Source organism: Salmo salar, chromosome 13 (assembly GCF_965601325.2).
Source record: "Salmo salar chromosome 13, fSalSal1, whole genome shotgun sequence".
Lineage (NCBI taxonomy): Eukaryota > Metazoa > Chordata > Actinopteri > Salmoniformes > Salmonidae > Salmo > Salmo salar.
This window is the reverse complement of record NC_138303.1, coordinates 35,087,044-35,099,452: the sequence shown is the minus strand read 5'-3', so window position 1 is coordinate 35,099,452 and position 12,409 is coordinate 35,087,044. Positions and strand designations below refer to the sequence as shown.

The following is a 12,409-nucleotide window of genomic DNA, read 5'->3' as shown; positions in this document are numbered from 1 at the left end:
GGAGCTGATAAAGCGCCAGGGAAAGGAGGTAGAGAGAGGTGACACTCTAGCAGGAGCCATGCTGTTTGGCTACCGGGAAGGTGAGCGAGTGACACGGAGAACAGGAGGGAGGGAGAGACAGCAACCAACCAGGCCGACTTGCGCCATAGTGGATGATAAATAACCCAGGTATGATTACGTGGTACCTGTCTGGACTGCATCAAACCAGGAGAAGCTCGTTAAGGTTAGAAACATCAACTCCATTCAGAATATAATGTAGCAGCCTACCTGTTGGCTCTGGGTCGTTGTCGTCTATCCTTCCCTTTTAACTTTTAATTCCATCTTCCATTGATTAGATATCTCCCAACATTTGCCCCACATGGAGGCTCTATGACTGTAGCCTATTGCTGCTTTGATGACTTATGATTGGCCAACAAAAGCAAAAATCAGCAGCATACATGATACAATTTCTCTCTTTACTGCAGCAGTCGCGTTCGGATCTATATGGGTCCTTCCAGACAAGTAAGTTAAAATTACACATACCCGAGACCAATGACAATCAAAACAGATCTGACCCAGACCCCTGACATTATTTAGAACAATGGATCCGGACCTACTCGAGTCCTGGATCGGTTCTCGGGTATTCGGGTACAGATGGATCTGTGAAGACCTCTACTTCAGAGATAGTGGAAGACATTAATACGAAGTTTGCAAGTCATTGATGGCAAGATGGTGCCATTTTCTAGCTCTTAGCAAAGTTTAATATCACTGGACTGTTGGCGCCAGAAACACAAACATTTCGCTGCATCTGCAAATCTGTGAACATGACCAATAAACTTGGAGACGGTGAACTGTTCTACCGTGATATATCAAGTGTTCTGGGGACTGCTGATAGCTGCTGTGCATGCATCAGTGTAGTCTAGAGGGGGTTGTCTTTGTGTTCAGGCTCTCTGATTGGTCTCTCCTCTCTGCTCTCTCTCCCTCTTCTCTCTTTCTCCATTTTTTTCTTTGCATCACTCTGACCAACCCCCTTCCCACCTGGTAGCAAACCCCCTTCCTCCTTAGCTGTTGACCTTTAACACCGTGCTGACCTCTGACCCATGGTTATTCTATCAGGCAGATGCTGCTCATAGAGACTAGAATCCCTCACAATGGGATACTCTCTAGGTCTATGTATGGATTCAATCTGTAAAACCCCACACTGCTCTGCAGCTCTCGTTCTTCTTCTCTGATATTAACTCTCTCTAGTCTGTGCTGTGTTTCATGAGTATCTGTCCCAGTGAGAAGCCATCTTGGTTGTGTGTTGGTCTATATGCTCTACCTTGAGGAACCAGAAGGCTGTTATATCTGCAGCTCAGATCAGGATTTATTTACTCAACCTTTCACAGTATATTAGACCTGCCCGTCAAGGCCTGCAGCCTCTGAAGTGGATTGGACCAGGTATTCCCCTCTTTGCCATATACAATTTCTATTTTGGATAGAGTGAACCGAAATCCCCAGGTTGAATCAAATCAAATCAAACTGTATTTGCCACATGCGCTGAAAACAAGTGTAGACTTTACCGTGTAATGCTTACTTACAAGCCCTTAACCAACAGTGCAGTTCAAGAAGAAGAAAATATTTACCAAGTAGACTAAAATAAAAAGTAATAATATAAGTTTAACAATAACGAGGCTATATACAGGGGGCACCGGTACCGAGTCAGTGCGGGGGGTACAGGCTAGTTGAGGTAATCTGTACATGGAGGTGGGGGCGAAGTGACTATGTATAGGTAACAAACAAACAGCGAGTCGCAGCAGTGTACAAAAGGGGGTGGGGGGATGTCAGTGTAAATTGTCTGGTGGTGATTTTTATGAATTGTTCATTAGTCTTATGTCTTGGGGGTAGAAGCTGTTGAGGAGCCTTTTGGTCTGGGAGCTCCGGTACCGCGTGCCGTGCGGTAGCAGAGAAAACAGTCTATGACTTGGGTGACTGGAGTGGTGCTTGCACAGCGCACACACTTACTTGTGTGTGTTTAGGAGCTCAGCTTGGTGTGTCTACATCTGTGTGATATCACCAATCACTGCTATTTGCACCTTGGGGGTCTCATACTAGAGGGGGGGGTCAGGGTGATGTCCTGCGGCTGAAGGGAGGAGATAGATTGCAGATTCCTCCGTAAGAGCCGAGGATGTAGCATGAGATTAGTCCAGCACTTTCCCCTGAGAGCCACAGCTCCTAGACAGATTACCAGTGTACAGTACAGCCACTCAGACAGAGACAGAGGCTGCTGGGGTCTATTGTCCAACACTGCTCATTACTAGGAACTGATGACACTCCCAAGGTTTTATTCTCAGGCAAACACAGAGCCCGGAGCCCTTAATGAAGCCACAGTCCTCTCATCTTTATCTGGGCAGGCCACAGAGTTGTGTGTATCCACTTTACAGCATTCCTCCACAGGGGGATTTTATCCACCTCTCCTGTTAATTACAACATAAGGGTTGGAAGGGAAGGGATTTTACAGTGAAGCCAGTGAGACCATGGACAATGTTGGTTATAAACACGAGTGAGAAAATATATTTTGCACTAGCTATAAATAGATATTTGGAAAATACAGTGTGTCCTTTTGAATAATAGCCTCGAACAATGTTAATGTCCTTATTACCCTTCCTGTCTTTTATCCAGCATGATTTATGGCTATTACTTCTAGCTGTTGTTCAAGTTCATTGTTCTCATTATTTGTATTTATTTCTCATTAGCAGCACTCCTCTATCCCGAGTGAGTTCTATATAATAACCCTGTCCCGTTTGAAAATAAATATCACCGTCCATGAGTGTCAAGATGGTTCAGTGGATTCACATTCATGAACGCATACATAGCCTATCTATCTGCAGAGATTGGTTTCCCATCAGCATGGCGATATACAATGGGAGGAGGGGCCTGTCGTTCCGTGCTGTGTACATTGTGAAGATATCAATTCCAACGCCACGGAGCGGACGACTTCATGAGGAGGGAGGGGCAGAGAGAACAGAGGGGGACCCCCCCCCCCCACATTCCACATGCTAACCCCTCTTGTCCCCCTTCTTTTGAGCATCTGCCTCATCCTTACTGAGCACACAGAGAGGAGCGCCACTATGGAGGTTGCCTGCTATGGAGACGCCGCGGATGATGATGGGAAGTTTAGTCCCCGCTCTTTCAAATCACCTGACTGAGTCAGCCAGCGTGTCGCTAGCTGTCATAAAAAGTCCCAAGCTGTCGCTTGTCTTTCTGCTCGTGATTGTTATGCTATTCACATGTTTATTTGTCAGCAGGGCCTTTAGCTGCAGTATTGTTGTTCTTTTGACACCTGGAGTGTAAAAAGAGAGCCATCTCGGATGGCACTGCATGGAGAGGTTTGTGAGTGTTAACGCTGTTTCTGATCTGTCTGGATGACGGTGAGGCTGGTTATTGTTCTGTATGGACTGTGTTGCTCCTCAGTGTAGGGTGTTAGAATTGGGAGATAGAAATGACTTTGATCTCTTTCATGCTCTCTCTCTCTCTCATCTCTATCTTTCACACTGCATTGAAGTGAAAATGCAGTGTCTTCCATGCAGGTAATCGGGATTAACTTTGAAAATGAATAATGGAAAAGACGAGTTCAGAAGAGTATTACCGCCCACACACTATAGCTCTTTAAATGATCAGCAGGATGGCTATATGATGCCGGTTCATAGTTTACAAAATGGTTTTGATGCTGTAATGACCTAGTATGCATTAAGACCTTAAACAGCCAGGCATCGCTCGTCAACAAAGTACTCTCACAGCTGCAGTTCAGTTTTTGATGCAGGATGTTCTTTTCAATGAGGACCTTTGCTAAGGCCATATGGGATTTTAGTTTTATGTTTTCCATTTTTAGGGTTGTTCATGTCGGGAGACTGGTCTGGTTTCACACATTTTGCACTGCTGGGCCCAAAATGATTTGTGGATAGAAATGAATATGTGAAAATGAAAACAACCTGACACTCTCTCAGCAGATGCCTCCCACATTACCTCGTCTGAGATCTCAGTCCTTTGAAAGTGTAAGAGCGCATGTCCTTCATACATCTTCTGGTCCTCTTCTCTTTCTGTGGTGGGGCCTTCCTCTTCTTCTTTTTGATGGAGGTGAATAGGACTTTTCTTTTTGGGAAGAACCTTTTTGGGGATGCTCTTGTAACTCATCAGTCTAACCTGTAGTCTGTTGTTCACTGCTTTGTATGCAAGGCAAGCAACCTAGTGAGTGTGATTCCTCAAAGTATACTTGTGCTCAATTGCTAGACATTTCGTATTTACCTTGTTTTATTGCGCCCATCGTTGTTAGCTTCATCTTCCCATGATGATTGAACAGTAATCACTCTCAACACTAATTTCCACTCTTATCTTCTTGCTGGGAATAATGTATGGCCTCAAGTGTCAAACTGGCCAAGGTATCCAATTAAAATGATTTCCAAGGTGGTCTTCTCCTGTGGGGCTAATGCATCACTCTCCTCTTCCACTTTAAGGTTACATAAGAGGCCAGGCCGGTTCTTTGTGCATTGACCTGAAAAACTGACACTCACCTTTGTACAAACTGGGAAAAAGCACATACAATCAACGTCCATTATTCTGGTCTAATGTGTATAATTTGGGATAACTCCCACCTCTTTTTTCAATGAGTCTACTGTAGTGGTAGAGAGCAGTAGATGGTCATTTTGTGCCTCTAGGCAACATGAAGTCTCAACCAGAGGTTAAATCAGACAATATACTGACGTGATCTCTGAGAGAGGGGGGGATCAGACAATATGTTGACGTGATCTCTGAGAGAGGGGGGGATCAGACAATATGTTGACGTGATCTCTGAGAGAGGAGGGATCAGAACCGGCATCTGACCTCTCACATGGATGCAGTCTAAAATAATAAAGAGGGCTCTTCCATAAAGTGCTTTAGGCAACTAAATTCCATTGCTTTTAAAGTTGTAGCCTTTTTCTTTACTACTGTGCCAAAGAACTGATGATATTTGACCGCATCATCAAACACAAGGATTTTCACATCAAAACCATAAAATGTGTCCTGTGTGAAATGACTTCTCTCATTCAAAGTGATCACAGATCACTGATAAAATGAAGTGTCAGTCGTGAAATAACCATCCGTTCCAAACTAGGAAAAAGGGGCCTCATGTAGGAAAAGAGTCTGTCTCTCATGACAGAGCACATGATATCCTGTATGGTGGAGATGAAAGTGTTTGGCTGACAGTGGCTGACAGCTCTGACAGCAGTCTTTGTTGGCCCTCCTCTGTCCCCATCCCAGGGCCGGGCCTGGAGGAGGGCGGGCTGTGACAGTGGTCTGTGGTGTGTGTGACAGGTGTAATCTCCCTGCTGTACGGTCCACTGCTGCTGTTTCTTCGCTGTGCTGCTGAATGGGTGTCAAGAGATGGCTCTGGGGGTGTCTGCGTGGGGGTGTATGGGTTTGCTTTCATGTGCATGGGTGAATTATCTGTGTACCCGTGTATCATGGCTGTAGTGTAGGGGGATGATGCATGAGACGGGGAAGGTGTGTACTGTGTGTGTCAGAGGCATGCTCAGTTGTGATCTATTCAGTAACAAGTGTCTCTTGGGTTTGCATGTATCGCCTGGTGGTGGTGGTGGTGGTCATATTGTGGTCTATTGTAAATTTACAAAGCAGACAGCAGGAAACCCGAAGGTCCCAGGCGTAGGGAAATAAAACCACCGTCATCTTTAAGACGCAACCCCAGTTCCTTTTCTCCAGTGAAATGTGGCTTCTGTTCCGCTGAAGTCTGATTCAGTTTGCCATTAATTACTAGAAATGAATTAATGACAAAATGGCTCGCTCACTCATGATGTAATATTAAGCCTAGCTACATTGTTACATTGTTTTGACTGCAGGCTGCAAAGACTTGAAATGAAGTTAACCAGGCTACGCTGCAGTCCCTCTAAAAATACAGTTGTAACATGATACTCACATAGTCATTTTGTATCAATTCTTACTAACAGGTTAGCCAATTCTCTTCACACAGCCCCCAGGCCTCAGTCTGGCCAGCAAGATTGTACATGATTTGTCTACCATTCTTAAAAGTGTTCAGTGTTTATGTGAAGTCATGATAGCCAAGTTCTGCTTTGATAAGGGTTCATTGTGGGCTACTGTACTGCGGTGGTGGGGTTCAATGGATGGGGGTAACTCTTGTCCCCTTGGTGGTGAGAGGTGTGGCAGCCATCTTGTCTTTTCCTCTGACACTCTGCTCTGTTCCCCTCCTCAGATTGAGAAGATCATGACATTGATTGGAGCAGGCATTGATTTCTCTAGAGACCAGCAGTACTCTACCCCAGGTAAGATGAGTCCCTCACCCTAAGCATTTTACATGACTAAAGATATTATAATTGCATATGCAATTCATCCACTTATTCCACTTAGTGAAGATGGTACAGGTAAAATTTCCCCTGTCACTTTTATTTAAGAACATCCATACTTAAATTCCCTGCTCCTTTATTTTCAAGTAAGCCTATTCTAATATACACTACATGACTAAAAGTATGTGGACACCTGTTCATCAAACATCTCATTCCAAAATCATGTGCGTTAATATGGAGTTGTTCCCCCCTTTGCTGCAATAACAGCCTCCACTCTTCTGATAAGGCTTTCCACTAGATGTTGGAACATTGCTGCGGGGACTTGCTTCCATTCAGCCACAAGAGCATTGGTGAGGTCGAGCACTGATGTTGGTTGATTAGGCTTGGCTCGCAGTCGGCGTTCCAATTTATCCCAAAGGTGTTCGATGGGGTTGTGGTCAGGGCTCTGTGCAGGCCAGTCAAGTTCTTCCACACTGATCTCGACAAACCATTTGTGTATGGACCTCGCTTTGTGCATGGGGGCATTGTTATGCTGAAACAGGAAAAGGCCTTCCACAAACTATTGCCACAAAGTTGGAAGCACATAATTGTCTAGAATGTCATTGTATGCTGTAGCATTAAGATTTCCCTTCACTGGAACTAAGGGGCCTAGCCCAAACCATGAAAAACAACCCCAGACCATTGTTCCTCCTCCACCAAACTTTACAGTTGTTCTCCTGGCATCCGCCAAACCCAGATTCATCCTTTGGACTGCCAGATGGTGAAGCGTGATTCATCACTCTAGAGAACGTGTTTCCACTGCTCCAGAGTCCAATGGCGGCGAGCTTTACACCACTCCAGCCGACACTTGGCCATGGAAACCCATTTCATGAAGCTCCCGGCGAACAGTTCTTGTGCTGACGTTGCTTCCAGAGGCAGTTTGGAACTCCGTAGTGAGTGTTGCAACCGAGGACTGGCGATTTTCACGAGCTGCGCGCTTCAGCACTCGGCAGTCCCGTTCTCTGCTTGTGTGGCCAACCACTTCGTGGCTGAGCCGTTGTTGCTCCTAGACGTTTCCACTTCACAATAACATCACTTACAATTGACCGGGGCAGCTCTAGCAGGGCAGAAATTTGACAAACTGAATTGTTGAAAAGGTAGCATCCTATGGTGGTGCCAAGTTGAAAGTCACTGAGCTCTTCAGTAAGGCCATTCTACTGACAATGTGTGGCTATGGAGATTGCATTGCTGTGTGCTCGATTATGTACACCTGTCATCAACGGGTGTGGCTGAAATAGCCGAATCCACTCATTTTAAGGGGTGTATTTTGCATACATTTACATACTTTACATAAACATGACAACTCATTCTCGTTAAGACTCCCAAAACCCATCTTTCTGATGTCCAGCTTGACATTAGAAAGATAAGAAATAAATGAGTTTCTCTCCTCTAGATTTGATCTTCCTTTTATCCTCTTGTGTAATACAATCCATCCCAGTTAGAATGATGTGCTCTGTGAATCCAACCCTGTGTCCCTGATGCTTTAAGAACAACTCTTCATTACACAATTGGCTATTTTGGCTGAGATGATTCAACAAGTACCTCGTGATTTTTTGTTTGTTCCATTTCACAGCTTTCTGTTTTCTTCAAAGCCACATCCATTAGTCTTAATATAAGTGTATAATACAGCTGGCATTGTTGTTCACGCCTTGGAATCCTATTTGTGTGCGTGCGTGCGTGCGGGCGTGCGCGTGTGTGTGCCTTTAGTCATTCTGTTAGGGAAGTCACCACCACCACTTCATGTGTATACTATTTGGGCTTTGTAATGGTCCCTGGAGACCAGTCATTTGATCCATGCGAATGGCTTAAAGCCGGGGAACTGAGCCGGCTATTGAAAGATGCAGTACATGCCTGAATAATGATAACCACACTGGCGGTATAGAGAGCATGTGGGAAGTGATGAATGGAGTGATGTTAGTGATGACTGAGCCAGAGACACAAAGGTACCATCCGGGTGGCCAGCTGGCTCTTTGGATAGCACATACGAGGGACCCATTATACAAGTGGGTCGGTCACAAAAGATTACTTTAGTGCCAGTGAAGGACATGGCTTTATTTTGAATGGAGATCAATAGTTGAGTTGAATCGACCATTGTCAGAAATGACCTTCAACAATTCCCAGTGTGTTCTATGTAGCCTAAGCAGAAGGTTTACTGTAAAGACATGGATCCATTTGGCTCACACTGTGGCTGTCCTTGGTTTAAGGCTGTCTATTCAGACACTGTTTTCTGACCCAGATTGTTACGCCACTTCTGCTGGTTTTGCCCATGTTTCCTTTGTGGCTGTGGGACAAAATGGCTAAACTAGGAAGGGACCAGGTGTATTACTGTAAATTGCAGTGAATACTGCAGTGAATAATGTATACCACACGTTAGCCTGCAATACTGTCTGCAGCACTCCTATAGCATGAAGCTGGCCTGTCCTTTAGGTCTGATGGATGGTCACTCGGGGACTGTGGTAGTGAACCAGAACCATGTTCTCCATCCCTGTCAGCCTCCTCCCCCATCCTCCCATTTTCTTCTCTACAGTATGCTTCTCCTTTAAAGTCACAGAAGGAAGATGAACTAGCCTAACCCAGACTCTTAAGCCGACGGCTATATTCCAATGAAAAGAGGAAAAATGAAAACCGTTGGCCATCTCGTTATTGCATTCTGGCAGTTTTTTGCTTGTTTGTTGTGGTCTGCTTTGAAGTGAGCTGTTAAAATATTAACAGGCATGTATGTTAGGGGATGAGCTCATGTTCCCTTGCAGACTTGCAAAAATTAGGCAGGCCCACTGCAGCTGTTGTTATTACCCTGGCCTGCTCCTTCTGTGGTTGTTTAGGTTGTTAACCTGCCTCTGAATTAGTCTACATCAACTACAGCATCTTAACCACCAGCTAGACCTGCTTCGCTCCCACCATAGAGGTAAAACCGGTGCTATCTCTATGGCTCCCACTCCTCCAGCACTATCTTAATGAGCAGTAACGGTGCAGAGGTAAAATCACCGGGGAAGCCAAGCCAGGGAAAAAAAAGCCATATTACAACCAATGTGTTGTGAGAATTGCGTTGTTTGCTCTATAACATGCTAGTTCATATAACTTGCTACCGTGATATATAGGCCGAAACAATAAGAAGACACAGTTGCAGAATACATTAAACTACACCTTTGTTTCATCACAAAAACTGAGAGCAACATCTGTCTGGTGAAGTCCACATAATCCAGGTAGAATTAGGAATTCCCCAGGGAAGCTGTCTAGTCCACTTACTTTTTTTCCATTTTTACGACACGCCACTGGCATTGAGTAAAGCCAGTGTGTCTATGTATGCGGATGACAACACTATACACGTCAGCTACTACAGCGAATGAAATGACTGCAACACTTAACAAAGAGCTGCAGTTAGTTTCAGAATGGTGGCAAGGAATAAGTTAGCCCTAAACATTTCAAAAACTAAAAGCATTGTATTTGGGACAAATCATTCACTAAACCCTAAACCTCAACCTCAACTTGTAAAGAATAATGTTGAAATTGAGCATGTTGAGGTGACTAAACTGCTTGGAGTTACCCTGGATTGTAAACTGTCATGGTCAAAACATATTGATGCAGTAGTAGCTAAGATGGGGAGAAGTCTGTCCATAATAAAGCGATGCTCTACCTTCTTAACAGCACTATCAACAAGACAGGTCTACAGGCCCTAGTTTTGTTGCACCTGGACTACTGTTCAGTCGTGTGGTCAGGTGCCACAGAGGGACTTAGGAAAATTACAATTGGCTCAGAACAGTGCATCACGGCTGGCCCTTAAATATACACGGGGCGCTAACATTAATGATATGCATGTCAATCTCTCATGGCTCAAAGTGGAGGAGAGATTGACTTCATCACTGCTTGTTTTTGTAAGAAGTGTTGACAAGCTGAATGCACCGAGCTGTCTATTTAAACTAGAGGTTGACCGATAGGCATGGCCGATTAATAAGGGCAGATTTCAAGTTTTCATAACAATCGGTAATCGTCACTTTTGGAAGCCGATTATAGCCGATTACATTGCGCTCCTCGAGGAGACTGCGTGGCAGGCTGACTACCTGTTATGCGAGTGCAGCAAGGAGCCAAGGTAAGTTGCAAGCTAGCATTAAACTTATCTTATAAAAAACAATCAATCTTCACATAATCACTAGTTAACTACACATGGTTTATGATATTACTAGGTTAACTAGCTTGTCCTGCGTTGCATATAAACAATGCGGTGCCTGTTCATTTATCATCGAATCACAGCCAACTTCGCCAAACGGTGATGATTTAACAAAAGCACATTCGCGAAAAAAGCACTGTCGTTGCACCAATGTACCTAACCATAAACATCAATGCCTTTCTTAAAATTAATACACAGAAGTATATTTTTTTAAACCTGCATATTGAGTTAAAATAAATTCATGTTCGCAGGCAATATTACTAGGGAAATTGTGTCACTTCTCTTGCGTTCATTGCACACAGAGTCAGGGTATATACAACAGTTTGGTCCACCTGGCTCGTTGCAAACTAATTTGCCAGAATTTTACATAATTATGACATAACATTGAAGGTTGTGCAATGTGACAGGAATATTTAGACTTGGGGTTGCCAGCAGTTCGATAAAATACGGAACGGTTCCGTATTTCACTGAAAGAATAAACGTTTTGTTATCGGAATGATAGTTTCCGGATTTGACCATATTAATGACCAAAGGCTTATATTTCTGTGTGTTATGGTATTATAATTAAGTCTATGATTTGATAGAGAAGTCTGACTGAGCAGCGGTAGGCAGCAGCAGGCTGGTAAGCATTCATTCAAACTTTACTGCGTTTGCCAGCAGCTCTTAGCAATGCTTGCTTCACAGCGCTGTTTATGACTTCAAGTCTATCAACTGCTGAGATTAGGCTGGCAATACTACAGTGCCTATTAGAACATCCAATAGTCAAAGGTATATGAAATACAAATGGTATAGAGAGAAATGGTCGACGTGTCATATTTCCTATAATAACTGCAACCGAATATTTATTTACTGGGAATGTTGAAGAACTGGGAATATTGAACCACCAGCTTTCATATGTTCTGAGCAAGGAACTTAAACGTTAGCTTTTTTACATTATTTTTGACCAGACAGCATCAGAGAGATGGGCTTGGGCTACAGAGACAGAGGTGCTCTGTCTGTCTCGCTCGAATGCTTTCTCCGGTGAGATACATTCAGCCTCTTACAAATTGAAGGAACATTATGAAACACAGAGAGACACAAGAAGCCTGGCCACTGCTGTCAGCAGATCATCATGGGATCTGCAGCAGGAAATACTTATTTAAGAAAGGCTCTTTTTTATGCTCACCATGTGAAGAGGCACTGTACTGTTCTCTCTCTCTGATCGAGCCCTGTGTATTCCTCTTTCTCCACAGTGGTGGTGGTAACTAGCAGGGGGTGCTGTGAAGTTCCCTCTTGCTGGTCCCTATAATACTGGTCCCAACACCCATGTCCTTCATTTCCTGTTAGCTGATGAGTTTCTTAGCAAGGACAGATGGAGAGATTTCCAGAGTATGAAAACAAAACAAAAGGATTGAGATCAGAATAGCAGGGAGCAACAGTGGATGTAGTGAGGGACAGGGTCCATGTAGGTGCTTGGAATGACAGCAGCTCACAGACGATGAACAGCAGACCTGCAGTGTATCAGAGGGAGGGGGAGCGAGAGAGGGAAAGGGTGGGAGAGAAGGGAGGGAGTAATGGGGAAGCGCGAGTGAGGAGGGGAGTGAGAGTGAGCAAAAGGGAGGGGGAGGAGAGGAATCGCTGGCAGAAGTACAGTGAACAGTCAGGACAATGGAAGGACACCACCCCGAGCATCTCTCAGATTGTGTGTAGACCGTTCGTTTGCCTGGACACGTTGTGTGGTGAATCGAAGTTTTAACAGAAGGAGCTGCCGTTTTAAAGGAGGGAGCCGGTGAATGACACTGTGTGCATGAAGAGTGAGCCTGAAGAGCAGTGTAACCTGGAGACTTGAAACGGGTCTAAAAAGCCGGATGAAGTATAAGACTGGATACTTGCTAGATTTGTTCATACTTCG

At 44.4% G+C, this 12,409-nt stretch overlaps 1 protein-coding gene across 13 annotated transcripts in view; it reads left to right on the top strand.

Moving 5' to 3' along the window:
• LOC106566912 (ankyrin repeat and SAM domain-containing protein 1A) overlaps nucleotides 1-12,409 on the top strand; it is a 112,677-nt gene that overhangs the window by 78,008 nt on the left and 22,260 nt on the right. For 10 of the 13 annotated variants that reach the window (XM_082960011.1, XM_082960009.1, XM_082960008.1 and 7 more), the window contains 2 exons: nucleotides 3,966-4,013; nucleotides 6,224-6,293. In XM_082960011.1, the coding sequence (XP_082816137.1) occupies nucleotides 3,966-4,013; nucleotides 6,224-6,293 (118 nt within the window). The remainder of the gene's footprint in view (nucleotides 1-3,965; nucleotides 4,014-6,223; nucleotides 6,294-12,409) is intronic. The other 3 variants (XM_082960010.1, XM_082960014.1, XM_082960006.1) reach the window with 2 other exon arrangements.